This window comes from Leptodactylus fuscus, chromosome 1, assembly GCF_031893055.1.
Source record: "Leptodactylus fuscus isolate aLepFus1 chromosome 1, aLepFus1.hap2, whole genome shotgun sequence".
Classification (NCBI taxonomy): Eukaryota; Metazoa; Chordata; class Amphibia; order Anura; family Leptodactylidae; genus Leptodactylus; species Leptodactylus fuscus.
Genome location: NC_134265.1, coordinates 12,055,965 through 12,083,963, shown reverse-complemented (window position 1 = coordinate 12,083,963; position 27,999 = coordinate 12,055,965). Strand labels below are relative to the sequence as shown.

The 27,999-nt window shown below is 44.8% G+C and overlaps 2 protein-coding genes and 1 pseudogene across 2 annotated transcripts in view; 2 read left to right on the top strand and 1 right to left on the bottom strand.

The window, feature by feature from the left end:
* LOC142189633 (uncharacterized) overlaps positions 1 to 27,999 on the top strand; it is a 637,493-nt pseudogene that overhangs the window by 190,246 nt on the left and 419,248 nt on the right.
* LOC142190250 (uncharacterized) overlaps positions 1 to 27,999 on the bottom strand; it is a 185,421-nt gene that overhangs the window by 86,853 nt on the left and 70,569 nt on the right. The gene's annotated exons all lie outside the window — the stretch shown is intronic.
* Positions 5 to 27,987, top strand: LOC142188270 (uncharacterized). Its single transcript, XM_075261803.1, has 6 exons — positions 5 to 1,093; positions 22,798 to 23,121; positions 23,205 to 23,342; positions 23,426 to 23,490; positions 24,014 to 24,122; positions 26,476 to 27,987. Exons 1-6 carry the CDS (start codon positions 106 to 108, stop codon positions 27,864 to 27,866), a joined length of 3,015 nt encoding a protein of 1,004 aa, XP_075117904.1. The 5' UTR covers positions 5 to 105; the 3' UTR covers positions 27,867 to 27,987.

Genomic DNA, 27,999 nt, shown 5'->3' with positions numbered 1-27,999 from the left:
GGAATAAAACAAGATCCATATGAAGAACTTGTCATTACCCCAGATATACCCTCAGACCTTCACAGCAAAGATCTATCATCTAATCCTATTATAAATGTCCTATCTATGCATTCACCACAGACTGCAAATCATCAAAGTCATAGCAGTGGTATTGAAGATCAGAGAATTCACACGGGGACTAAACCATTTTCATGTTCAGAATGTGGTAAATACTTTACATACAAATCAACTCTTCTTGACCATCAGAGAACTCACACAGGAGAGAAGCCATATTCATGCTCCGAATGTGGGAAATGCTTCACTTATAAAACACATCTTGTTAGGCATCAGAGAATTCACACAGGAGAGAAGCCATATTCATGCCCAGAATGTGGGAAATGTTTCACTAATAAATCCCACCTTGATAGACACCGGAAAATTCACACAGGGCAGAAGCCATATTCATGTTCAGATTGTGGGAAATGTTTCACTCAGAAATCAGGTCTCCTAACACATCAGAAAACTCACACAGAGAAGAAGTCATTTCCATGTTCAGAATGTGAGAAATGTTTTACCTCCAAAACAGAACTTGCTAAACATCAGAGAATTCACACAGGAGAGAAGTCATATTCATGTTCAGAATGCGGCATAGGATTTTCTGTAAAAGTAGATCTTGATAAACATAAGAGAACTCACACAGGGGGAAAGCCATATTCATGTTCTGAATGTGGGAAATATTATAGTGCTAAATCAACTCTTATTGAACATCAAAGAATTCATTCAGGAAAGAAGCCATATTCTTGCTCAGAATGCGGGAAAAGCTTTACTAAGAAGTCATTTCTGATTCATCATCAAAGAATCCACTCGGGGGAGAAGCCATTCTCATGCACAGAGTGTGGGAAGTCGTTCATCAAAAAGTCGGCTCTAATTTCACATCAGAGAATTCACACAGGAGAGAGGCCGTTTCCTTGTTCAGAATGTGGAAAATGTTTTTTCTACAAATCAGATCTTGTTAGACATCTGAGAATTCACACAGGGGAGAAGCCATATTTATGTCAATGTGGAAAGTCTTTTACCCAAAAATCAACTCTAATTCAACATCAACTAACTCATATATGACATTTCCATATCCAGTGCAGCAATGCTAGACATCGAAGAATTCACATCAGGCAGTAGCTATTGTCTTATTTTTATTTTTAAACATATTGTATTGACAGTGTGAGAATAAGATAGGACCATTGGATTGGAACCACACCTCCAGTTTTGTGGCTGTTTTTGTTGTAGTTTTTCGAGTCAAAACCTGGTATAAAGCATGCTGTCTGCACTTACTGACATACACTATGTGATCAAAAGTATCCAGACACCCCCAAAAACCTACGTTTTTCATATTTGGTGCATTGTGCTACAACCTACTGCCAGGTACTCCATATCAGCGACCTCAGTAGACATTAGACATTGTGAGAGAGCAGAATGGGGCGCTCCGCGGAACTCACGGACTTTGAACGTGGTCAGGTGATTGGGTGCCACACATCACACAGGTCAATGCCAAACAACGCCTCACTTGGTGTAAGGAGCGTAAACATTGGACAATTCAACAGTGGAAAAATGTTGTGTGGAGTGATGAATCACGGTACACAATGTGGCGATCCGATGGCAGGGTGTGGGTATGGTGAATGCCCGGTGAACATCATCTGCCAGCGTGTGTAGTGCCAACAGTAAAATTCGGAGGCGGTGGTGTTATGGTGTGGTCGTGTTTTTCATGGAGGGGGCTTGCACCCCTTGTTGTTTTGCGTGGCACTATCACATCACAGGCCTACATTGATGTTTTAAACACCTTCTTGCTTCCCACTGTTGAAGAGCAATTCGGGGATGGCGATTGCATCTTTCAACACGATCGAGCACCTGCTCATACTGCACGGCCTGTGGCGGAGTGGTTACACCACAATAACATCTCTGTAATGGACTGGCCTGCACAGAGTCCTGACTTGAATCCTATAGAACAGTGATTTTCAACCTTTTTTGAGCCACGGCACACTTTTTACACTTAAAAAATCCCGGGGCACACCACCAACCAAAATGGCACAAAATGACACTAAAACAGTACATATTATACATATAATTAATAATATAGATTCTAAATGTACCGTATTTTACGGACTATAAGGCGCACTGGACTATAAGGCGCATTGCCCATGAGCGCCTTATAGTCCGTCTCGGTTCATATATAAGGCGCACCGGACTATAAGCCGCAGTCCGGTGCGCATTATATGTTATTGAAAGCGGCGGCAGGCAGACTTTGCCAGCGGCCGCTTAACCCCCGCGTGCCAGCCGCTTCTATTGGAAGCGCTCGGTAGGCGAGGAGGGGCTCTATCAGCAAAATCATGCTGATAGAGCCCAACCGTAAAAGTTATATTAAACTACCCCCCCCCCCCCGTTTTAAAATAAAACCCTGAAACAGAATGTGAAACTTACCGAGCGGTGCAGGGCGGGCGGGCATTCAGGCCTCCTCTTCCTCCGATGTTCTGTCCTCCTCCTCTGGCGCTCGCTAACTGATAATGGCCTGGGCGCATCCGCAGTAGCCGTAGTAGAAGCATTATGATATTGCGCATGCGCCCAGGCCATTATCAATTCGCGAGCGCCGGAGGAAGTGGTCAGGACATCGGAGGAAGAGGAGGCCTGAATGTCCGCCCGTCCGCCCGCCCTGCACCGCTCGGTAAGTTTCACGTTCTGTTTCAGGCCGGCGTGACAGCAGGGCTGCCGGACACTTCCCATTCATTTCTATGGGAGCCGGCATGCGAGCGCTCCCCATAGAAATGAATGGACTGCTTGTTTCCATTCATATCTATGGGGAGCGCTCGCATGTCGACTCCCATAGAAATGAATAGGAAGTGTCCGGCAGCCCTGCTCCGTAGTGTGAATGCACCCTTACGGTGCCTTTTATGTATGTATGGAAGCGGCACGCAGACTTTGCCGCCGCTTCCATCCATATATAAGGCGCACCGGACTATAAGCCGCACTTACGATTTCTGAGGAAATCGTAGGTTTTTATGTGCGCCTTATAGTCCGGAAAATACAGTATTTATACTCACTCAGTGTGAAACCTGGGCCTGTTTCGATGAACACAAAAGGGATATCCTGGCAGGAATGGTGGAAAGACACACATGAAGCTCTTCCTCAACAGTTCTCAGTCTCTCCCTGTCTCTCCCTGAAACCTGCAAAGCGGAGACCGGGCGCAGGTGTGAACCCGCCCTCAGTGAAATGTGGATTAAATTCAGCCTCTTAATTCCTGGCGGTGCAGTAACAGCAAAACCCCAGCCAGGTATTAATGAATGTCACACTTACCCCAAAGTGACTTGTGCCTGGAAACTGGATTTGGCTATAGTTGCACCTGGGTACACAGTGTTACCACCCTATAGACTCCCACTAAGAATGATGTCCCACGTTGCAAAAACGCTGCCTTTTTTGTAGCAGATTTTGCTGCTTTTTTTCCCCCCATCAAAGCCAATAATGACTACAAAACGAATGGGAAATAGGAAATATATAGGGAGCTTCTTGTACTTCTATTTTCTGCTCAATCCATTCCTGGCTTTGCCTAAAAAATAAATCTGCAACAAAAAAAGCTTTGTTTCTGCAACGTGGGGCTTTAGCCTATGATTGGGGCCCCCACGTTGTGGAAACGCAGCTTTTTTGTTGCATATTTTACTGTGTTTTTCTGAGCCTAAGCCAGGAGTGGATTGAGCTGAAGGGAGAAGTATAAAAAGCTTCCTATACATTTCCCATTCCTTCTGTAGCCATTTTTAGCTTTGGTTGAAATAAACTGCAGCAAAATCTGCAACAAAAATGCTGCGTTTATGCAACGTGGGGCCCCAGCCTTACGCCTCCTGCATACAAGTGGCACGCATGTGGTTTTCACTGATATAAACATTAAAAATTAATTGACAGGGCCACAAATGCAGACAGATATAGGGGATGTATAGGACAGATATAGGGTATATATAGGACAGATATAGGGTAAGTATAGGACAGATATAGGGTAAGTATAGGATAGATATAGGGTACGTATAGGACAGATATAAGGGATGTATAGGACAGATATAGGGTACATATAGGAGAGATATAGGGGATATATAGGACACATATAGGACCTGCTCTATAATTTTCAGCTCTTCAATTTGGCCCAGATACACAGCCACAAAAAGAATGGCTGTATATATGGGTCCTTAGAAATGTATAGGTCTGTACTTTTATCCACAGTTGTGTATAAAAAGTCTGGTCATGTATATTACAGGTTACAACTCAATGTGCCTCATATTAATAGCAGTGAACCCCATCATGTCCCTCACATTAACCCCCTGTGTGCTTTACATAAGGGATACTGATATGTGAAACATATGGAGGTAATAATTAAGTAAATATCTTCATTATATAGTACCCCCATATGTCACACATGTTATTAACTCTTATGTGAGCCACACAGGGGTTAATATGAGGGACATGATGGGGATAATTGCTATTAATGTGAGGCACATGGAGTTACTAAAACTAAAGTAATAACCCCAAATGCCTGACATTAATAAGAATAGTTACTAACCTGGTGTTTTCTTTTACTTTCACTTTGTTCAGCTTCCTCTCCTCCTCTCCTATTCAGGGCTGCAGACGGCAGGAGCTCCTCACGTGTAGCAGCAGGTCCAAGGAGCCCTTATCCTGTGCAGTGAGAGGCTCATCTCTGATTGGTGGGCAGGGAGAGAAGGGGGCGTGTCCTACACCTCAGCTCTAGCTAGCAGAGCAGTGAAGGGACGCTCCATCTACATTTACAAGTACACGAACGTCGGGGACTGGCTGCTGTGCCAGCAAAATAGGTCTCCCGTGCCAATCTTGGCACGCGTTTGGGGAACTTTCCCCGCGGCACACCCGACCATGTGTCACACTGGTTGAAAATCACTGCTATAGAACACCTTTGGGATGTTTTGGAACGCCGACTTCGTGCCAGGCCTCACCGACCTACATCGATGCCTCTCCTCAGTGCAGCACTCTGTGAAGAATGGGCTGCCATTCCCCAAGAAACCTTCCATCACCTGATTGACCGTATGCCTGCGAGAGTGGAAGCCTTCATCAAGGCTAAAGGTGGGCCAACACCATATTGAATTCCAGCATTACCGATAGAGGGCGCCATGAACTTGTAAGTCATTTTCAGCCAGGTGTCCGGATACTTTTGATCACATAGTGTACTATTGCATTCAATAAACGCAGCGTACCAGATGAAGGAGTTTATATTATTCGGTACAAATTATGTGTTTTAACTGTTGTGCTCAGTATCGCAGAGGAGTTTGCACCAATGTGTTAGCGCAACTGCAAAGAAGGAGGGCAATTTGTGCAATAATGTACAACTACAGCTCAGGAGACAGGGAAAGAACATGGTCCCCGAAACTAATTCAATCAGTGGTTAGCCATTTAGCTGCCTGGGTTACTGACCTTTGCAGATCTTGTGGCAGCGGACCATGTGAGAGGATCATAAAAAGCCATGTGGCAGAGAACCCTCTTGTCAGATTCTTTGGAGCTACATCTAGTGTGGGAACGGTCCATTTTTTATGCTGATGCTGCCAGGCACGTATGTTAGGAGTATTTTGGTTCATTGCTTTCTATTTTTCTTACCTGGGGAGTTTTTGGCTGCGCGGTGTCTGGGGTGGCATCCTGGCACTGCGGGGTTGTCCTGTCGTGGGTATTGGTGCACACCTTCTGACTTGCACGCGCGCACTGTTGTTGGCAGCTTTATTTCCTGGTTGATTAGTCTGTCCTCCCATTTGCACCTGGGAGGAGTGGTCTCTACTCTGTATTTAAACCCATGCCTCCCATGGTTCTGTGCTGAGTGTCTCTTTTACAGTGCTAGGCCTTAGCAGGAGGAGTAGGTGGTTATCTTGGATAGAGGAAGTTCCGTGGTTGGTTTTTGGGAGGTTTGGGTGAACTAGTTGGTGTGTGAGTTTTCCCTTCTGTGTTCACCAATACTCCCTCTGTGTATAATTGACTGTGTGAGTGAATTGCCTTATCCTTTGATTTCTACTCAGTTTCCCTGTGTTTGTTTCCTAGTGTAAGGTACCTTTCCATATTGGTTTGGGGAAATCCTTTCCCACATTTTTCCTGTGTGCTGCTTGTGTTGTTAGTCAGCGCACACCCTTGTCAGTCCCTGTCAGTAGCAGCTTCACTTGTTCGTTAGGGGTGACCCCCTTTAGTCTCCAGTCCCTAGAGATCTTATAGGGCATTCCTTCTCCCACTTCCCTCTAGGCCTACGGTATCAGTGAGAGAGGAGCTGTCGGGGTCAGGCTTAGCCTGAGAACAGCCAACCCACACCCATGAGGCAGGGACCGGGATAGCTAGTGGGAGTAGTGCAGGGCGAGACTTCCTACTGCTATTCCTTAGCCCCGTTGCAGCTACCTGGACTGACATAACAGTACACTCAGCCGTAAAAAAAAAAAAGGTTCGTTTGCATTATGGCGGACCTGAAACAGTTGTACCAGGCGGTGCAGCAGATTTCTACTGAGATGGAGGGGATCAAGCTACGAATGGATGCCATCCAAGCTTCTGACGTATCTCAGTTACAGCAGTTGGCTCAACACACAGCCTCTCAGGTGGAGGGCATACAGAAGCAGGTGAGTAGCGCCCCTGTGGGTCGGCCTCTGGAGCCAAAAGTCAGCTTACCTGAACCCTTCTGAGGTAAGAGGTCAGATTTTTTCCGATTTCAAAAGGACTGTCTTTTGTATTTCCGACTACGGCCGTTTTCCTCCGGTTCTGAGGTACAGAGAGTTGGGATTATTATTACTTTATTGAGAGATGATCCCCTCATCTGGGCACATTCGTTACCAGCCGACTCAGCTTGCTTACTAACTGTAGAGGCGTTTTTCTCCACAATGGGGTTACTGTATGACGACCTAGACAGGGTACGCACGGCTGAGTATAACCTACGACGTTTGGTGCAAGGGGATCACGCTATAGAGAAATATTGCACAGAGTTTCGTAGGTGGGCAGCAGAAGTACACTGGAATGACCCCGCTCTACTTAGTCAGTTTGAGACAGGGCTCTCGGACCAGGTTAAAGACCATCTAGTTTCTCACCCTGTTCCGAGAGATCTAGATGAGGCCATGCAGCTGGCAATTAGAGTTGGACGGCGCCTCCGGGAGCGTGGAGACAAGAGTGCTAGGGGGGTTAGCCCTCCTCAATTCTCTGTTTTTAGAGAGGACCCGGGGGACCAATCCATGCAGATTGGGGCCACTGTGCGAAGTGCTAGACCCAAGAGTGAAGGGTCCCGCACAGTACGCTGTTTTGTGTGTGGAGGGTTGGGACATGTAGCAAGGGTATGCCACTCCAGAGAATGGTTCGCCAAGGAGAGTAATAACCCCAGGTCTATTGAGGGTAAAGGGAGAAAAAATACTAAGGAGGGAGGTGTGTATGTTTCCTGTACTCAGACTGCCGGGTTGACCCTTGATGGATGGGTAAATGGGCAGAAGTGCCGGATTTTGGTTGATTGTGGTTCGGCAGTCAACCTTATTGACTCAGAGTTTTGTGAGCAATTAAGGGTGAGTCCTTTGGTCTTGAAGTCTCAGATACCAGTGTGGGCTATTGATAAGACCCCTCTACAGCAAGCTGTCATCTCCAAACGGGTGGAGGGTCTGGAGTTTATTGTGGGTGGCCACAGGGAAGAGATTGACTTGTTCTTGTTGTCTAAGTTACCAGCACAAGTAGTGTTGGGGTGGCCCTGGCTGAAGCAGCATAACCCTATTATCAACTGGGAGACCGAGTCAGTAGTTTCTTGGGGGAAGGGGTGTAATGGTCGATGTCTGCCCATATCCGTTATGTCTTTGTCTATAGACAATTTGCCTCAAGAAATATGTGAGTTCAGGGAGGTCTTTGAGGAAAGGGCAGCCAAGACATTACCACCACATCGCTCCTATGATTGCTCGATTAAATTTATACCAAATGCAGTGCTACCCAAGACACGGTTGTACAATCTCACTATTCCGGAGAGGGAGGCGCTCAAAGAGTATATTGAGGGGAGTCTAGAGGTGGGGCATATTCGCCCATCTAAGTCCCCAGTAGCAGTGGGGTTTTTCTTTGTAAAGAAGAAAGATGGAGGGTTGCGCCCTTGTTTGGATTTTAGGGAGATTAACAAGATCACGGTGCGAAATCCCTATCCCATCCCGTTGATCTCGGATCTATTCAGCCAGATTACGGGAGCTCACTGGTTTAGTAAAATAGATTTACGTGGGGCGTATAACTTGCTGAGAATCAAGAAGGTGGATGAGTGGAAAACAGCGTTTAACACACCCCTAGGACACTTTGAGAGTCTTGTGATGCCTTTCGGTCTAACCAATGCACCCGCGTTTTTTCAGAATTTTATTAATGATGTACTAAGTGCCGTCATAGGGAGGGGGGTTGTGGTCTATCTGGACGATATACTCATTTACACCCCGGATTTGGAGACTCATTGGGAGAGAGTGAGAGAGGTTTTAGATCTCCTGAGGGTTAACCAATTAAGTGCTAAGCTGGAGAAATGTGTGTTCGCGGTCAATAAATTATGTTTCCTTGGCTATATCCTATCGGAAAAGGGATTCGAGATGGACCCTGAGAAGGTCAGGGCAGTCTTGGAGTGGCCGCGACCCGAGAACCTAAAGGCGGTCCAACGGTTCTTGGGATTCTCCAACTATTATCGCCAGTTTATTAAGGGATTTTCTGAGGTTGTGAAACCCATCTCAGACTTGACTAAGAAGGGGGCTGACTGTGCTAAGTGGTCGCCAGAGGCGCTAGCCGCGTTTGAAGAATTGAAGAAGCGATTCTTGTCCGCTCCCATTTTGAGACAGCCGGATGAGAGGTTGGCCTTCCGAGTGGAGGTGGATGCCTCCTCGGTGGGGGTGGGAGCAGTACTTTCTCAGGAGTTCAAGGAGGGTACGCATCCCTGTGCCTTCTTTTCTAAGAAATTATCTGCCTCTGAACGGAATTATGACATCGGAGATAGGGAACTACTGGCAATAAAACTAGCGTTCGAACATTGGCGTCATTTCCTGGAGGGGGCCAGAAGGCCAGTCCAGGTATTTACTGACCACAAGAATTTGGTTTATCTTGGGTCGGCGAAGAGATTAAATGCACGGCAGGCCAGATGGGCTCTATTTTTTGCGCGGTTCCACTTTACCGTGACTTATGTGCCGGGTTCGAAGAATGTTAAGGCTGATGCTTTATCCCGGTATATGTCGATTGAGGAGGAACGAGAGGCGCCTGCCACTATTCTTGGGGATGGAGTGGTGGTAGCAGTATTGGGCGCGAAATTGGAGAAGGCCTTGATCGAAGCGCAACACGCTGCACCTTCCAAGATACCTGGAAACAAGCTGTTTGTCCCAACTACTCTTCGACAAAGTCTCCTGAGGGAGTGTCACGAGTCGGTTCTTGCTGGTCACCCGGGGGTTTCAGAGACCATGAGATTGGTGTCTAGGAATTTTTGGTGGCCAGGGTGGAGTAAGGATGTCTTGCAGTTTGTTCAAAATTGTTCAGTCTGTGCAAGAGCCAAGGCGTCGCATACCCGTCCCCACGGTCTTCTACATCCATTGGAACCTCCTAAGGCACCTTGGACTCATCTGTCTATGGATTTCATCACGGGCCTTCCGGTGTCTAAGGGTTTCACGGTCATTTGGGTAGTCGTTGACCGCTTCACGGAAATGTGCCATTTGATCCCGTTTTCCAGGCTGCCATGTGCCAAGACACTATCAGAGGCGTTTATTAAAGAAATTGTAAGGTTGCATGGTCTTCCTGAGGAGATCGTTTCGGACAGGGGTCCGCAATTTGTGGCTAAATTCTGGCGGGCTTTTTGCAGCAGGTTGGGAGTTACACTGTCGTTTTCCTCCGGGTTTCACCTGGAGTCTAACGGACAAACAGAGAGGAAGAATCAGGATGTGGAACAGTTTTTGAGGTGTTTTGTTCAAGAGAACCAGAATAATTGGGCTGACTTTCTCCCCCTGGCAGAATTTTCCCTAAACAACCATGATTCCAACGCCACAGGTACCACACCTTTTTTTTGCTCCGGTGGTAGACATCCTGTTTTCAGAGTATTTTTTTCCATTTCTTCCCCAGTTCCGGAGGAGGAGCTATTTTCTAAAAAGCTGCAAGGGGTATGGTCCCGTATCCGAGAGAATCTGGTGCGGGCGTCGCACCAGGCTAAGGTCCAGGCGGATAGGAAGAGAGGAGAGTTGCAGTTCTTCCCTGGTGAGATGGTTTAGTTGTCCACCAAGAATATCAGGTTGAAGGTTCCTAGCAAGAAGCTGGGTCCCAGGTTTGTGGGTCCTTTTAAGATCATCAAGATGGTAAATGAAGTGGCGGCGCAGCTGCAACTACCTAAAAGGTGGAAGATAAACCGGGTGTTCCATGTCTCCTTGTTAAAGAAGGCCAAGAAAGGAACGTCTCCAGTTAAGGTTCCACCAGTTTCTGAGTCCGGGGAGTATGAGATATCCCGAATTCTGGATAGCAAATACGTTCGGGGGAAGCTACGGTATCTGGTGGCATGGAAGGGATACGGTCCTGAGGATAATTCTTGGGTTCTGGAGTCGGATATGTCAGCCCCCAGACTCGTGGAGAAATTCCACAAGGAGTTCCCGAAGAAGGATGCTCCTAGAGAATCCGGAGTCTTCTCCTTGAGGGGAGGATCCTGTTAGGAGTATTTTGGTTCATTGCTTTCTATTTTTCTTACCTGGGGAGTTTTTGGCTGCGCGGTGTCTGGGGTGGCATCCTGGCACTGCGGGGTTGTCCTGTCGTGGGTATTGGTGCACACCTTCTGACTTGCACGCGCGCACTGTTGGTAGGCAGCTTTATTTCCTGGTTGATTAGTCTGTCCTCCCATTTGCACCTGGGAGGAGTGGTCTCTACTCTGTATTTAAACCCATGCCTCCCATGGTTCTGTGCTGAGTGTCTCTTTTACAGTGCTAGGCCTTAGCAGGAGGAGTAGGTGGTTATCTTGGATAGAGGAAGTTCCGTGGTTGGTTTTTGGGAGGTTTGGGTGAACTAGTTGGTGTGTGAGTTTTCCCTTCTGTGTTCACCAATCCTACCTCTGTGTGTATTGACTGTGTGAGTGAATTGCCTTATCCTTTGATTTCTACTCAGTTTCCCTGTGTTTGTTTCCTAGTGTAAGGTTCCTTCCCATATTGGTTTGGGGGAATCCTTTCCCACATTTTTCCTGTGTGCTGCTTGTGTTGTTAGTCAGCGCACACCCTTGTCAGTCCCTGTCAGTAGCAGCTTCACTTGTTCGTTAGGGGTGACCCCCTTTAGTCTCCAGTCCCTAGAGATCTTATAGGGCATTCCTTCTCCCACTTCCCTCTAGGCCTACGGTGTCAGTGAGAGAGGAGCCGTCGGGGTCAGGCTTAGCCTGAGTACAGCCGACCCACACCCGTGAGGCAGGGACCGGGATAGCTAGTGGGAGTAGTGCAGGGCGAGACTTCCTACTGCTATTCCTTAGCCCCGTTGCAGCTACCTGGACTGACATAACAATGTATTGATCTTTGTTTTGATATCTCGGCAGGGGTGAACCTTCCTCTTTCGCCGCCCGAGCTAACTGCAGAAAGCCGCCCCCCCCCCCCCCGCCGGGAGGAGGGGGCGGATCGGGGGCAAGGCCGGGCGGATCGGGGGCATGTCCGGGTGGATCGGAGGCGGGGCCGAGTGAAGGGGCGGGGCTTAGCCCCGTTCGCCGGCAGAGAGTAGGCCCGGAGACTGCTTGCTCTCTGCCTTAGCGTGAGGGGAGGCTGCCGGAGCAGCGCTGCTCCAGTGGCCTCCCCAAACCACCACTCGGTGATAAGCCAGTCCAGGACAGCTTGTCCTGGACTGGCTTAGGTTAGCAAAAATGCCGCCCTCCCTGAGGCTTACTGTAAAGTGGACGGATAACCTCCAGAAGTAGTATACAGTTAGTGTATATATTTTGGGTGTGACTCCGATCCCTGACATGCCTATACACTCCCTATTGCTCGGATTTCCAGAAGATATACCTGGTATCCAATCTGACCTCTTCTGTGTTTTGACCTTTGCTTGTTCCTGACCATGTTCCTGCTTGGCCAACTTAGAAAGTAACAACATGGCGGGTTCCCCACAGTGATGTCCAGGGGTTAAAGGGTGAATACTGGGGAGTCCGCAGAGGTGGCCCAGTGTCATACTGGTTTTGTGGCACATCGGGTGCACAACTCACTGATTTTGGTGGCCTCATTGTGGCTCAATGGTTAGTACTGTTGCCTTGTGCTCGAATTTGAGCAAGGACTAGATCTACACGGAGTTTGTATGTTCTCCCCATGTTTGCTTTCCAAAGACATACTGAATTTAGTTGAGCCCTACTTGGCACAGTGAGTGACGACAATGTCTGTAATAGTTGGTGCTATGTCCAATGTATGATCAACCCTTTCCTACTTTGATAAACCTCTTTGGTGGAATATTTTACAGCAGTATTTTGGACCTAAAAATAGTCAGGCATTATAACTCAACACTGGTGTCGGACTGGACCACTAGCGTACCAGAAGATCCTTCAATGGCCCCAGGAGTTATAACAAAAGCCACCCAAATTTCAAGAGCACTGTGATATATTCATAGGTGTTGTTAAAGGGGGCCTTCAGGATTGTTTTATCTAGTTGGCTCAAAGGACATCTGGCCGACACTGCTCAACACAACCACGGTCCATAATCAATAATATGAGCTAATAAACAAAATAGGAAAGGTTTCTTGGAAAAATACCAGAAAAAAATACTATGCCTATATCATAGTGGCAAGCTAGCAGTAAAACTTTTGAGTTTTAATAATGCACCATATTGTTTAAAGGAACATAAGTATAAAAAGTAAAACTAGGACTGGGAGATTGATCGAAAAATAACTGAAACTGAGCACTCAGGATAACTGTTGGGATTTTGTTCACGTCGGTTATTTTGGTTCAGTTATTGGGCCCCCTGGGCCTCTGCTTATTAGATGTTCTGGGGTCTGAAGAGGCCACAGAGTATAGTCACAGTTCTGGTTTAGCCACGAGACAAATATCACAAGTTATGTCTAACACAGTTATACTGTAAAAGGGGCATGATTTAAAAGGACATGGCCTAAATAATTGCTATCAATCGTATTCGAGGTAAAAATTGTGGTTTTGATTTAGGTCATAGTAGCCCAGCCCAGTGGTGATGCCACGTGTTTGCTTTTTACGGTTAGACATATTAGGGCTTCATGTATACTTCATAATAGTCTCATTTATTATTCTGTGCAATGTACTGGGAAGCTGGAAAAAAATTCTGAACGGCCGGCGTCACAGGTGCTTCCATTCATTTCTATGGGAGTGTGCAGTTCGGATCGGCTGATCCGAACAGTGTTCGCTCATCTCTAATAATGACATCACTGTATTCTGTGGGTCGATACAATTCAATTCGAGGGTACCAAATTTCTGTAGATGTAGTTATGTTTTTAACTCCAATCCAAAAACTAGCAAAAAAATACTGAATTTCTTGGGGTCACCATATTTTGAAACCTATAACTTTTATATATTCCTGTTTACTCTTTACCCCTTTTCGGGTGGAAAGTCACAAAATCTGCTATCACTACTGCAGATATAAGATGGTTTGTGTCACACGAATGATGGCGGAGATGACTGGGCTTCCTTCCCGACTGAAGATTTTTGGTCTCTTCGATTATTTGAGAGAATATGTAAAGAATAGGATAGGACAATTACTCTGCCCCTGCCAGCAGTGATGGTACAGTCCTCTAACTGCCCATCTAATGCTGCCCAGGGTACTCTTTAAATCTATAGGGTTTCCCTAAATAAAATTGACACGTGTAAAGGAAAGTGGTGCGAGACTTACTTTTTAAATAAAAAGTTTTGTTAATCTAGCCATGTGAAATTAATACTGGCTAATTAAAAATCCGCCTGTCCTACCAGCACACATACTTCAGAGACATACTGATAGGGAAAAATGTATATTGGGAGTCTTATATGGGGTTCACGATCTACAAAAAAAAAATAAAAATAAAATAGAGTATGACACGCACATGACAGACTTCGCTCTTAGAACCGCTACACACCTCACTTAATTGGCCACAGTGGCAGAGTGTGAAGGTTGCAGTAGCCTTAGTAGGCCATACAGTGACAGAGAGTGGTGAGGCAGCATGGATCATTTAATCTGCTGTATTAGGCATTAATGGGTGAAATTCCTGGCTGATCTACGCCTGATTCATCTTCACAAAGTTTAATCTCTACACGTTTTGGGTGGACAGGTGAGTTCTCCTTGGGATAACTATGGCGCCTGCCACACTAAACCCCCACTCTGATGCCACACTACTGGCCGAGCAGGACAGCTTTTCCAGGGCAAACTTGGCCAGTTTCAGCCACAAATCCTGTTTGACTGCCCAGAAGTCCAGTGGATCTTTGACGCCGGGTGGCAGGGTGCACTGTAAGTATGCCACCACCTGCTGGTTCAAATTCTGCTGTGTCTAGCTGCTAATGAGCAGATTCTTTACTATGCGGGTGAAGAAAGCTGCTCATCAGTGACTCTAGGCTCAGGCTTCTGCTAATGGAGCCCATACTGCTCCTGCCACCCCCAGCTACCATGCCAGTGCAAGTTGAGCGCTCAGGGCTTCCCAGGTCGGACATTCGAGAGGTTGGACGATGGCGCAGATAGACAGCGGCCAAATTGCTACATAGCATGTCTCTATAGCAGTTCAGTTTGTCCTCCCTCTCAGCAGGTGTAAAAAAAAGATCCCCATTTTTTCTTTGTAACGAGGGTCTAACATTGTGGAGAGTCAGTAGTCATCCCAATTGTGATCGGATACATCGTCATCCAATAATGTCTGCAGGTCACTGATGTCCTCCTGAACGGTCTCTAAAGCAGAAGCCTGACAGCTTGCAACATCACTCTCCTCATCATTTCTCCTGGAGGATGCGGCAGATATCTCCTCTAGATCTTGGCTGGGCACTAGCTGCTGACTGTCCAGTAGTGTCTCATCCTCACAATATGGTGGATCTGAGCCCACACCATAGAGTAATTCTCTAGCTGAGGGAACAGAAAAGGACAGAGGCAGATTCAGGACACCTGAGGGCAAAAGGCCTGCTCCCGGGTTATGCCAACTAAGGGTTGTGTCTGACAAACCCACCGACTCTTGGCTGGGGGTGTCTGATGTAACATGGGTTGAAATGGATGACTAAGTCAACCAGTCTTCAACCATTGAGTTGCTGGTCAAGACTAGGGTTGAATGATCGTGTTCGGAAAAGATCAGATCTTTTTAGGTGGGATCGAGATCAGTACTATTTACCATAATGCTTTGCTTAGCCTTCACACTGAGTATACGCTCCGCTCATTCTGAGCAGAGTGTATAATCAGTGTGAAGGCTCCGCTGCGGTTCCATAGGAATGAATGGAAGCAGCCGGTACACAGCCTTAACCCCCTTTCCCACCGGCTGCCTCCATTCATTCTAATGGGAAACTAAACTAACATCTCTAGTAGCTACTTACCTCCAGAGATGGCTGGTGTGCAGTGCCTGGTGTTCTTTTTCGCCTCGCTGCCCCCGCGTTCCAGGTTATTGTTAAAAGAGCTAGGAAGGCGGGGCTTGTGGCTTAAGAGAGTGTGGGTGGGTACAAGGTGGGTACAGGGTGGGTACAGGGTGGGTACAGGGTGGGTACAGGGTGGGTAGACGTGACGTCTCCCCTCCCAGTACCCGCCCACACTCTCCTAACCTGGGAGGCAGGGGGCAGCGAGGCGAGAAGAGCAGCGTGGAGCGGCAGTGAGGCGAAGAAGAAGACTGGGCACCGGAGCAGCCATCTCTGCAGGTAAGTGGACACCAGGGGGGACTAAGTAGCCAGAGGATTAAAAAAAAAAAAAAATTCTCTGGCTACTTAGTGATTCACTACACAGCGTGGATTCTGACAATTAAAGCGTTCAATTGTTAGATTCCATGCTGTGTAGCGAATAGGATTGCTTTTAAAATCCGATCTCCGATGAATAAAAAAATCCCATTGACTTGCATTGGGATCGAGATCGGGTTCAAATGAAAAATGATCGGAAATCGGATTTTAAAATCGATCTTGAAAAGTCAAGATCGGCTCGACCCTAGTCAAGACACAACCGCAACTTGACACTGGGAGCTCAGGCCTCTTAAAGTGACCCATGCTGTCACGCCCCCTTACTCTGCTGCAAACTGTGCCAGAAACATTTAGGCCTCTGGCCCTCCCCTGTGCATGGCCTGTCATACTGAGAAATGGCCTGTAATTTTATAAATGGCTAATTTGTTCCTTATTTGTTTCCCCACTATCAAACACCTTTAAAATAAGAGTGAGAAAAACTGGTAACTGCGGAGATTAGTGGCTAAGAATTCTTGATAAATGGCCTGTATTTGTATTCTCTGAACACAATGGCTTATGAGCCCCTAATTTCTTTCCCTGCTATTAAAAGCCTTTAAAAAGGAGTCAGAACAGGCGAGTGCAGATATTAGTGGAAGTAAGAGCGATGTGAAATGAATGCACCTAAAATGGCTGATGGTTTTTATAGGGCTGTGACATCACCAGGGTGGCTGGCTGATGATTAGCTGCATACTTGGCATTATGGGTGATCCCGCGTTCCCAGAGTTCCCTGCTCCTTGTCTCAACATGTGCAGTGGCCATTTTATTAAAAAATGCGATTCGAAGTGAGAAGAAATCTGGATTCTTGGCAAATCGAAGATTTCCTGAAATTCAGATCGAATTCCTCGTCTGCAGAATCAATTTGCTCATCTCTAGTTAATAGTTTATAAGAGAAATGTAAATCCCATCAATATTTGGAGAGACCTTTAGCCCTGATCTCATGAACATCCAGTCTGCCCGGGATGACATGAAGAGACAGAAGGACTGGAGCAAGCCTACATTCACATCGTTCTCCAAGATGGCAATGGGAACAACCTCTCTGCCAGCAGTCTGCAAGCACCAGGGCAAAACTGTATATCACATATCTGTCCTCATGTAATATCTATTTACAGCATATTCAGTCAGAAAACCCCCCAAAAAAACAAGATCTAAATCATTTATCATCACACAGACAGCTCCGCTATATACACGTCACATACAGACGGCTTCACTACATACACATCACACACAGGCAGCTCCGCTACATACACGTCACACATTCAGGACTCCACTACATGCACGTCACACACAGACGACTTCACTACATACACGTCACACACAGACGGCTCCGCTACATACACGTCACACAGAGACGGCTCCGCTACATACATGTCACACACAGACGGCTCTGCTACATACACGTCAGAGACCTTTCACTCCTAGTCATGTGACTCTGTGATTCCTCCCACACATGACTGATCACATGACTATGACATCACCACAGGTCCTGTAACCACACAGATATTACACCAGCCGATGTACAGGAGGAGGTTTGTGGTTTGTTTTTTTTATATTAACCCTTTAGTACTTGCACCATGTTCACACTACTGTTGTCACTTTGTTCTTTTGGTCTACTGGGGGACCAGGACAGCAGTGAGGCAGAGCGTTAAACCAGCGGGTACACACAAGCCCGGGGGACCCCTAACTATAAAGGGGCCCATAAGGTGTCCATTGTTTAAAAACTGGAACAAGCAGAAGAAAAAGTGCAACGTACACAACTTTATCCTCCACCGATTTCCAGGTATGCTCTGAGATGGAGATGTAAACATAACCCCGAAGAATTAGAACACTGGCAATGTCAGTATTTTATTGTATACTTCATGTATTCAGGTGATACTAGTGGTCTCAGGACTCGGCTGCTTTAAGGGTAAGTTCACACGCATGAAATTGACCATAAATTTGACAAAAACAGATTTTGAAGCAGAATTTGGAGACGAGTGTCGCTGTAGTGGACCTTAATTGGGCAAGCAAAATTTCCAAATTTCTCACTCAATATATTTTCCTCCTCTCATTCATTTCAATTGGATTTCTAGGGTGGAATCTGCCTGAAGAACAAGCAGGATGCTATTTTGTCCGCTAGCTGAAAAAATCTTCTACTGCTGCCATTAAAATGAATGGAATACAGGTTTCGCATCAAGGTCTGTGTCAAATTCAGTGGCAAATTATTACGTGTGAACTTGCACTAAGGGCTGTGTCTTCCATGGCTAAGATTACAATATTTTTGTCTTTTGGCTCCTGAGATGTCAGCAGTTCCGGAAACAGTCACCTGAGGTTGTTCTGGGCTGTTTCCATCCCTCCCATAGAAGTAAATAGTAGTCGGGGCCTTCACCCTACGATATAAATCACATGATGGCTTTATTCTACAGGTCGCTACGGTTACACTGATACCACATTTATACAGGGTTTAGGTTTTATTATTTGTACGCTAGAAATCACTTACTAAATAATTTTTTTGGCACATGACATCACTGGACTGTCACAGACCGCACTCACGTCTCAGGGCTCCACATGGGGATCAAAATGGGCGTCAACACGACTAAGAATTTGCAAATGTAAGTAAAAGATTACAAAAAATAACTTTTTAAAAAAATGAGAAATCCAATCATTTACTTTCATTATTTTTTATCTAGATGTAAATAAAAAAAAAAAAGCAAGTGTATTAGCTAACATCATGTCCATACTATCACTCTAGGGTCACGCCTGTTGAAGAACGGAAACCTAATCTGCTTAAAAAGCAGCTACCTGCGGAAACCCGCAGACCCTATAGACTATGATGGGGTCTGCCGGGTTCCACCCGAAAAATGCAGAATCTGTATTTTTTACGCTGATTCGGGAACGTAAAGCAGGTGCAGATGTGAACCTAGGCTTAGACTACACTAGATTTATCACAGTGACTGATACAGAGACCGATTTGTCACAGCGATGCTAGGTTCACACTAGCATTCAGCTCTCCATCAATCGGGCCCACATGGGGAACTGAAAGACATAGAGGCTATCCACTAAAAATTGGTTACCCGCAGACTCCATAGACTAAATATTTAAACTGGCAGAGAGAAAAGTCCTCCATGCAGGAATTTTTTTTCTCTGTCGATTTTAGAATCTGTGGCGGAGATTCCAATGCAGATATGAAACTAATCTGACTGATACTATACCAGATTTATCACAGTGACTAATGCTACACCAGATTTATCATAGTTGACTGATGCTGGATGATAAATTTGCCATAACTTTACGCTGTCTTGTCTATGTCTATAATACGTTTTATTTGGCTTACTTTGAGCCATAATTTTTAGGCACTATTTAAGCGCATTGTTGAGCATTTAACAACGCCTTTTTTTCTGAGACCACACTCACATGTCTACTATGTCGAAAAATATAAGTTCTAATTATATGTGCCATGTTTACACCAGTGTCTAGTCGTAACCAGAACAGTAAATCTGGGCCATGTTTTTGTATGGCCGGGGGCAACTATTACTATTTTTTGGTTGGATGGGGGTGGTGCCATCACTTTTATTTACTTCTTTTTACACATTGTACCCACCCAGTGGCGTAACTACCGTGGTAGCAGCTGCCACAGGGCCTGGGACATTAGGGGCCCAGCGACAGCCGCTATCCCTGCAGGTTTTTTTTTCCTTAATAGGCTGTTAACGACTGGAGTTACTCCTGCCGGTAACGGGCCCCAGGGCTGGCGTTAGGGGGGGGCAAACTGGGCAATTACTCAGGACCCCCACACCCTCAAGGGCTCCATACCTTCCCTACCATAAGGAGAAGATTGGCAGAAGACAAATCACTGTTAGATGCAGGGCTGCAGATGCTTCTTGTAAAAGCTTTCGATCACAGCAGCTTCCTGTTCCGCCCCTCCCCCTCCTCAGTATCGGAGTGTGAGGAGAGACATCCTGTGCGATGTATCTGCTCTCTTCACTGCTAGACAGAGCTGCACAGCCACATGTAAGTATATTTTTGGATAAAATATGTATAGATGTGTATATGTGTTTACATTATGTGTCTTATATATTGTGTGATTAATCAAAAAATGTTGTCGCACACACAGGTTTTGTTGCCAAAAATATATAATATAATATTGTGTGAGTCCTGTATGTTTGTGGATAGGTGTGTATATATGTTGTATATGAATGTATGTGTGTGAGTATATGTGTAAGTATATACAGCATATCTATCTATCTATCTATCTATCTATCTATCTATCTATCTATGTATCTGTATTTTCTTCTATATCATTATACATACTAAAATTGTATTTTATAATGTGATGTTTAGGCCCGGTTCACATCTGCGTTCAGGTTTCCGTTTGTGGAGTCTGTTTGGGACCCCCCAAACAGAAACCTATACGCATTAAAAAGCGGTTACTTTCAGGGTCTCCAATTATTATACTTTGGGGTCAGAAAAGACCCCAGAGTATAATAATTGTTTATGGGTGTTCATTATGGGACATAATGGTGTGTGTAGGGGCCACTATGGGGCATAATAGAGCGCGCAGGAATGTGGCGGAGGTCGGTCGAGGTCTTTGGTGTCAGTCAGGAAGGGGGTGGGGGGGCCATGTCAAAAGTTCGCCACAGGGCCCCGCCATTCCTAGTTATGCCACTGTACCCGCCATAAGGTCGTTATAGACCTCTGGGGCACATTTTAGCAAATACTCTGGACTCCTATATAACAATGCAGGCTGACTGCGTGTAGTCACCAATAAGCGTGCATGCTCAAATAGGTAGCGGTAACTGTGTGAAGCTGAAATCCCACCCACATGTATAGTCACGCGATCATTGGCATAGATTGTAAGCACTCGCGGGCAGGGCCCTCTACCCCACCGTGCCAGTCGGTCACTGTTAGTATTATATCTACCTGAATATTTTGTGTATTGTATGTAACCCCCAAATGTAAAGCACCGTGTAATTAATGGTACTATATAAATAAACAACAATAATAATAATAATTGGCAGCCGTGTTTGGGAAGTCTTCAGCTACACGCAGCAATCGCTACATGAGAATGCACCCTAATTTTGAGCTGGTTGCTTAGAAAGTGGCTGGTAATAAACCAGTTTGCATCACGTGTGGTCACCCGTATGTCTCATTCACATAACTGAGTTTCAGCCAAGTGTGGGCCGTATTTACTAACCTGAACACTATGCCATGAGACGGACTCCGATCACTCTACTTATGTATGATGATAGAAGTCCCCTCCCTCATGATAGGAACTCCGATCAATACAGATAACTATAATACCAGGAGTCCGTCTACCGCTACAGTGTTCAGGCAGGTAAATACGACCCACACACAGATCGAGTTTCACAGCCGAATCTCAATCATCTGAATACTGTCTTAGGATAAGTTTACATTCCGAAAAATGGAAGAGGAAGTTCAGCAAGATTTCCATCTCAGATTCCTCTTCCACTTCTGCTTCTCCAGCAGCTTCTACGTTTTCTTTATTTATGCGTCTCCAGATACGTTTTTCAGCTTTATTTACAAAATGCCAGAAAAGTGGTAACAAAGTGTTCTTGTGAAGTCGGGGCTCTATGCAATGCATACCACGCAACCAAAGATCGAAGTGTCGCCTTGTGGCACCGCAAATAATGTAACTGAATGGAGACTCCAAGGTTGCTGTAATCGCAATGTAATTGTCTGTCCTGTGTAGAATACATCAGAAGTTACGTATAGTGCTGACCCTGATCGGAACCAGCCCCTAACCCTTACAGTAGCTTGCTCTGCTCTGTCCCTCCTTTTTTTTTAGGATATGTACTATATGCTGCTGGTGGATCTCTTTTCATTGCTGTGTTAGTCCAGTGACGTCAAGCACCATACATAATGACATCAACAATGACTTGTAGCGGTTATGTGACATTCTTTGACCTCAGACATGGAGGAAATGCTATATAAGAATATCCTATTGCTGCATTCAACTCGTACGTGGTTATCTCTAGGGGTGCTGGGTGCAAGTCTTTCCCAAGGAAACACAAAGTTATAATGATCACAGAAGAAACTGTGTTCCCGATTGTTCCGTGCGTAAGAAACCAACTTCAGTATTGTCTATGACTGAACGGGTTTCTCCCACAAAACAAGTTATTTGTTATCCTTGGTATAGGGGATAATTTAAGATGAATGGGTGTCCAACCACCTAGTTCACCTCTGATCAGGAGAATTCTGTCCCCCATTCTGAATAGAGCAGTGGTAGTGCAGATAACGAAAAAAAGTTCTACCACTACTGTCACACAGTCCTGTGTTTGGAGGAGGTGGCCTTTGTGTTTCACTAATTTGTTAGTATTATTTGCTGTTCACTGTACAATAGATTCTAAATCTTCTTTTGCATTCATGTCTATTCTCTGCACGTGGCATTAAATAATTTTACCTAAGATGTTCTGCATTATAATATATTTTGGCAATTCTCATTGGAAGCAAAGCCCTAAAGGAACCATTTCCATTAAAGGAAACCTAATTTCAAATTTATGGCCTGTTACTGTAAAATAAATAGATTGCTGGAGGTTTGTACACTCTCTAATAATTTTGTGTATTATGTGTGATTTTGTTTGGTTTTACATGGTCTCATCTTCTCTCCATTCAGGTTCCTACAATATAGAATCCTCTCAGTATCTTCTATATAAGAGAATATTCCTGATTGATCCATCAAGGATGGAAAGAGACAGGAACAAGATGGCGGAAAGTCTATTAAATCTCACCCTAGAGATCATCTACCAGCTTACTGGAGAGGTGAGAGATTCTGATGATGTCATCATTACATCATTCTTATCTATAGTAATAACAGATGATAGGACTGGAGAGGTGATGGACTCTGGACATGTATGTAGTGAGATTTATTAATATGTCTCCCCATAACCAGGATTACACAGTAGTGAAGAAGACCTCTAGTGGGTGCTGTCAGACTACTGTGTTTGAAGGATGGGGAGTAACCCGGAGTCTAATCCCGAGGCCTCCACCTCACCCCTTTATGCATGAGGCGATCAATGAACAGAAGATCCTAGAACTCACCAACAAGATGCTGGAGCTGCTGACTGGAGAGGTGACACTGCTGAGAATGCTGGGACATTATACAGTAACTGGAGGGGTCGGGGTGATGACTGTATCATTGTGTTGTCAGGTTCCTATAAGGTGTCAGGATGTCGCTGTCTATTTCTCCATGGAGGAGTGGGAGTATTTAGAAGGACACAAGGATCTGTACAAGGAGGTGATGATGGAGGACCAGCAGCCCCTCACATCAGCAGGTAATAGACAAGACTATATACACATGGACTTCCATTGTTTATATGTACAGACTGAATTCAGTCCCTGTCTGTGTTTCCTACAGGTAGATCCAGTAAGAGGACAACACCGGAGAGATGTCCTAGTCCTCTTCTTCCACAGGATGATCAGGTAGATGGAGATATTCCCTATGATGTGTACAAGGAGGTGATGATGGAGGACCACCAGCCCCTCACATCAGCAGGTAATAGACATGACTATATACACATAGACTTCCATTATTTGTATGTACAGATTGAATTCAGTCCCTGTCTGTGTTTCCTACAGGTAAATCCAGTAAGAGGACAACACCGGAGAGATGTCCCAGTCCTCTTCTTCTACAGGATGATCAGGTAGATGGAGATATTCCCTATGATGTGTAGACGGGCTGTGAAGTCCTTGTGGTCAGTCTTGGGTTATCCAGCAGTATTAGATGTTTATACTTGTGTAATGAGAGGTGGAGTTGGAGGATAAAGCTGACCATAGAAATTACATGTTGTCTGGATCTTTGCACAATCTTCTGGCTATGGAGACTGCTGGTTGGAATAAGGAACCATCAGGTTGGATTTCTACTGATCTGATCTTTATTTCCCCTGAGACAAACCGCTCTAGATGTATCTGGTAGATTCTGAATTCCTCCACTGACACAACCTGAAGGGCATCTAGCCATGCCGAGTATACGTGTGTAATGAGGTTGAGGTTGTCATTGATCCCAACATGCAATATGCAAAGCTTCAACACCACAAGCTATATAACTCCTACTGTCAGGTCATTATGGTTCTCATTCTAATTAGTATTTCCTGCTAGAACATTCTCCATGACTACTTCTTCTGTCTGCTGAATCTTACAATATTTTTTTTACTGCTTTTGAATCAGGATAAAGATCTGGATGATATAAATGCTATAGCCATAAGGATAAAAGAAGAGACTCATGTGATTGGGGATGAGGAATGTAAGGAGGGCATTATTACAGTTAATTTCCCAGGTAAGTAGCTGGAATATGGACATGAAATGGTGTATTTGTCTCCGAACAAATTATTAATATGATAAAACTTCTCTAAAACTGTGTGTATGTCAGTGAGGCGAAGAATGAAGAACCTGAAAGCTTGGATTGAGTATTACAGGTCAATCTGATGTGATATGGAGGAAGGCTCTTAATGTGAAAGCCAGCGGTGCCATATTTTCTTTTTTGAATATGTCACTGCATTGTTTTGGAAATGTGGCCTAAAACTGTGTGTATGTCAGTGAGGCTACAAATGAAGGACCTGTGAGCTTGTGTTGGCTAATATAGATCATCTTCTGATATGAAGGAAGGACCTTTATATGGAAACAAGTGCTGTTATATTTGCGTTGTTAATGATGGGTTCTAAAGATAGTGACAGGTAGTCTAAAATCTTCAGAAGTGTCTGATTTATTGATGTGCCAAATTTGGTGCAGATTGGATTCAGTCGTTTGGTGCATGCATAAAGAACAGACAACAGAAAATGTTAAATATACAGGGAGATTCACACAAAAAAAGCCCCAAAATATTCTGTAATCGCTCTAGGAAAAAGCTGAACAAAACAACATACAATGTTTTCCTCAGTGTATGGAGCTTCGAACAAACTGGGATGTCACTGCTTCAGAGTGATGGAGGTGGCAGACAACCGTTTAAAGGGATTCTACCATTAAAATCGAATTTTTTTTCTTGCTAACACATAGAAATAGCCTTAAGAAAGGCTATTCGTCTCCTACCTTTAGATGTCTTCTCCGCGCTGCCGTTCTGTAAAAATCCCGGTTTTCGCCGGTATGCAAATGAGTTCTCTCGCAGCACTGGGGGCGTCCCCAATGCTGCGAGAGAACTCTCCACAATAAGCGACCATTTTCTTGTGGCCTGTGGGCATGCTTGGCTTTGCCCGAGGCCTAGAAGTTTGAAGCCAGCGGCGGAAGAAGACACGTAAAGAACCCGTTCCTGAAGAAGATGGAGGCAGTGTTGGTGAGTTCTCTCGCAGCATTGGGGAGCCCCCAGTGCTGTTTGAGCGCTGGGGCCCGCCACCAGTGCGGCGCGAGAGCTCATTTGCATACCAGCGAAAACTAGGATTTCTACAGAACGACGGCGCGGAGAAGACATCAACAGGTAGGAGACGAATAGCCTTTCTTAAGGCTATTCCTGTGTGTTAGTGAGAAAAAATTAGATTTTAATCGTAGAATCTTTTTAACCATCTTTTGCGACTTTCGGGTGCAAATCCCAATACCCTCTCACTCCATCACTGGACTTCTTATCAGGGTGATGGTGCACGCTATTCAGTTGCGCATCTTCCTGATGCGAACCTATGGGGGTCACCATTTGGATTTATCGATGTCAGATGGTGCTCATGAGGTTCCCTCAAAGATTGTAATTCAGGAGATAGTATGGAAACATCTAAACAATGGGATCATTGATGCCTTCTCATGTTAGAGGTTGTCAGTACATATCACAGAACACAATCGATGACGTGCAACATAAGCTGCTGCTAGGTTTTGGTGGGACTGGGGCGATCATTGGATGGCAGATGTTTTTTTGTTTTCGGGGAAATAAGCTGCTGACGGATCTGTCTGGCTTCATTCACACTACTGTTAATATCAGTCATAGGATAAAAAAAACCCCAGACATTAATGGTTGCAGAGTAACAGACACAGAAAGACGTCCCTCCCTCTGTGTCCATTCCCATTGACTCTAATGTAAATAATATGGTGGGTGTTGTCTTCTATCTTCCATATAGGTGGTAATGTTTTGTTAGGATTCCTAAGAGATCAGAGAAGGGGCATCCACTTCTTTTGCCCATTTGGTGGTAACTGCCCAGGTAGAATGAGCTTAAAAACCCAAGGGGTTTTTAGCATAATAAATACAGATCATGTGAGAGGTCTTTTTGATCCACCTAGCAATTGAGGTGGAGGCTTAAAACTCTTATATCCACCTTGAAACTTTAGAGGCAAATGCTCATGCTTCCTCCATTCTGCAGTTACCGCTAAGTATCTCGTAAGGTTCCTTCTCACATTTAGGGGGTGAAACTCTATTTAAGAGATGATGGATTTAGACATAACTCTATGTTAGGAGTTAGGGAAGATAATGGACAAAAGATTACTTTGTCCTCCAAAATGGTAAGATCTGAAGGTGACCGGCACAACGCAACGTAAATCGATGAAGATGCTGGCCTCATCACATAAGTGGAAAACTGGAGAACAGCCTGGTGGCCGAACCTCATGATCTACTGGTCTGAGGTCTACTGTCTTCTAAAATTTTCAATATGAAATATTATAAAATAATAATTTTTTGAGGTTACATTGTTTAAAAATAATAAAAGTTTTCTTCTTGTCAGATGACTGCACCAGGAGCCCAGAGGGACATTTGATATCTACAGATTATAAAGCAGAGGATCATGGTATCACACAAGATCCATATGAAGAACATGTCATTACCCCGGATATAACCTCAGACTTTCACAGCAAAGATCTATCATCTGATCCTAATGAACTTGTCATATCTTCTAATACACCTCAGACTGTTAAGCAAAATAGAAGTCACCGAAGGGATGCGGAACATCAGAGAAGTCACAAAGGAGAGAGGCCATATTCATGTTCAGAATGTGGCAAATGCTTTATGCAGAAATCACATCTTGTTACACATCAGATAACTCACACTGGAACAAAACCATTTTCATGCACCATATGTGGCAAATGTTTCACCCAGAAACCCACTCTTGTAGCACATCAAAAAATTCACACAGGAGAGAGGCCATTCTCTTGTTCAGAATGTGGGAAATGTTTTACTTATAAATCGGTTCTTGTAAAACATCAGAAAGTTCACAGTAAGGCTAAGCTATTAGCAAGTTTAGAGACGGGGGAGGATGGAAGCTTTAAGTATCTTGTTGAACCCAAAGTGGAGAAGCCATTTTCATGTTCGGAATGTGGCAAATGTTTTAGCGAGAAGGCCTATCTTTCTAGACATAAAAGAATTCACACAGGAAAGAAGCGATTTTCATGTTCAGAATGTGATGAATGGTTTAGCGAGAAATCAAATCTTGTTAGACATCAAACAATTCACACCGGGGAGAAGCCATATTCATGTTCAGAATGTGGGAAATGTTTTCGGCAGAAATCTTATCTTGTTGACCATCAAAAAATTCACACCGGGGAGAAGCCGTTTTCTTGTTCGGAATGTGACAAATGTTTTACAGATAAATCAGGTCTTGTGGCACATCAAAGGGTTCACACAGGGGAGAAGCCATTTTCATGTCCTGAATGCGGTAAATGTTTTACTCGGAAATCGCATGTTATTGAACATCAAAGAGCTCACACAGGGGAGAAGCCATTTCCATGTCTTGAATGTGGGAAATGTTTTACTCAGAAATCAAGTCTTGTATTACATCAAAAAAATCACACTGGGGAGAAGCCATATTCATGCCCAGTATGTGGAAAGTCTTTTACCCAAAAATCAGTCCTAATTTCACATCAGCGAATTCACACAGGAGAGAAGCCATATTCATGCCCAGAGTGTGAGAGACGGTTTACCTTCAAATCAGATCTTGCTAGACATCAGAGAATTCACACAGGAGAGAAGCCATTTTCATGTACTTGCGGAAAGTTTTTTAACCAAAAGTCATCTCTTACTTCACATCAAAAAACTCACACAGGAAAAACATTTTCATGTCCAGAATGTGAAAAATGTTTTGCCCACGAATCACATCACTTAGATGGGGGGAAATCATGATGATGTTTCGAATATGGGAAACGTTTTAATCGGAAATCCAACTTGTTGAGTATTAAAGAGCTGACATAGAGCAGGAGCCATTTAATTTTCTTTACACTTAAGGGTGAATTCACACTGAGTAAACGCTAGCTTA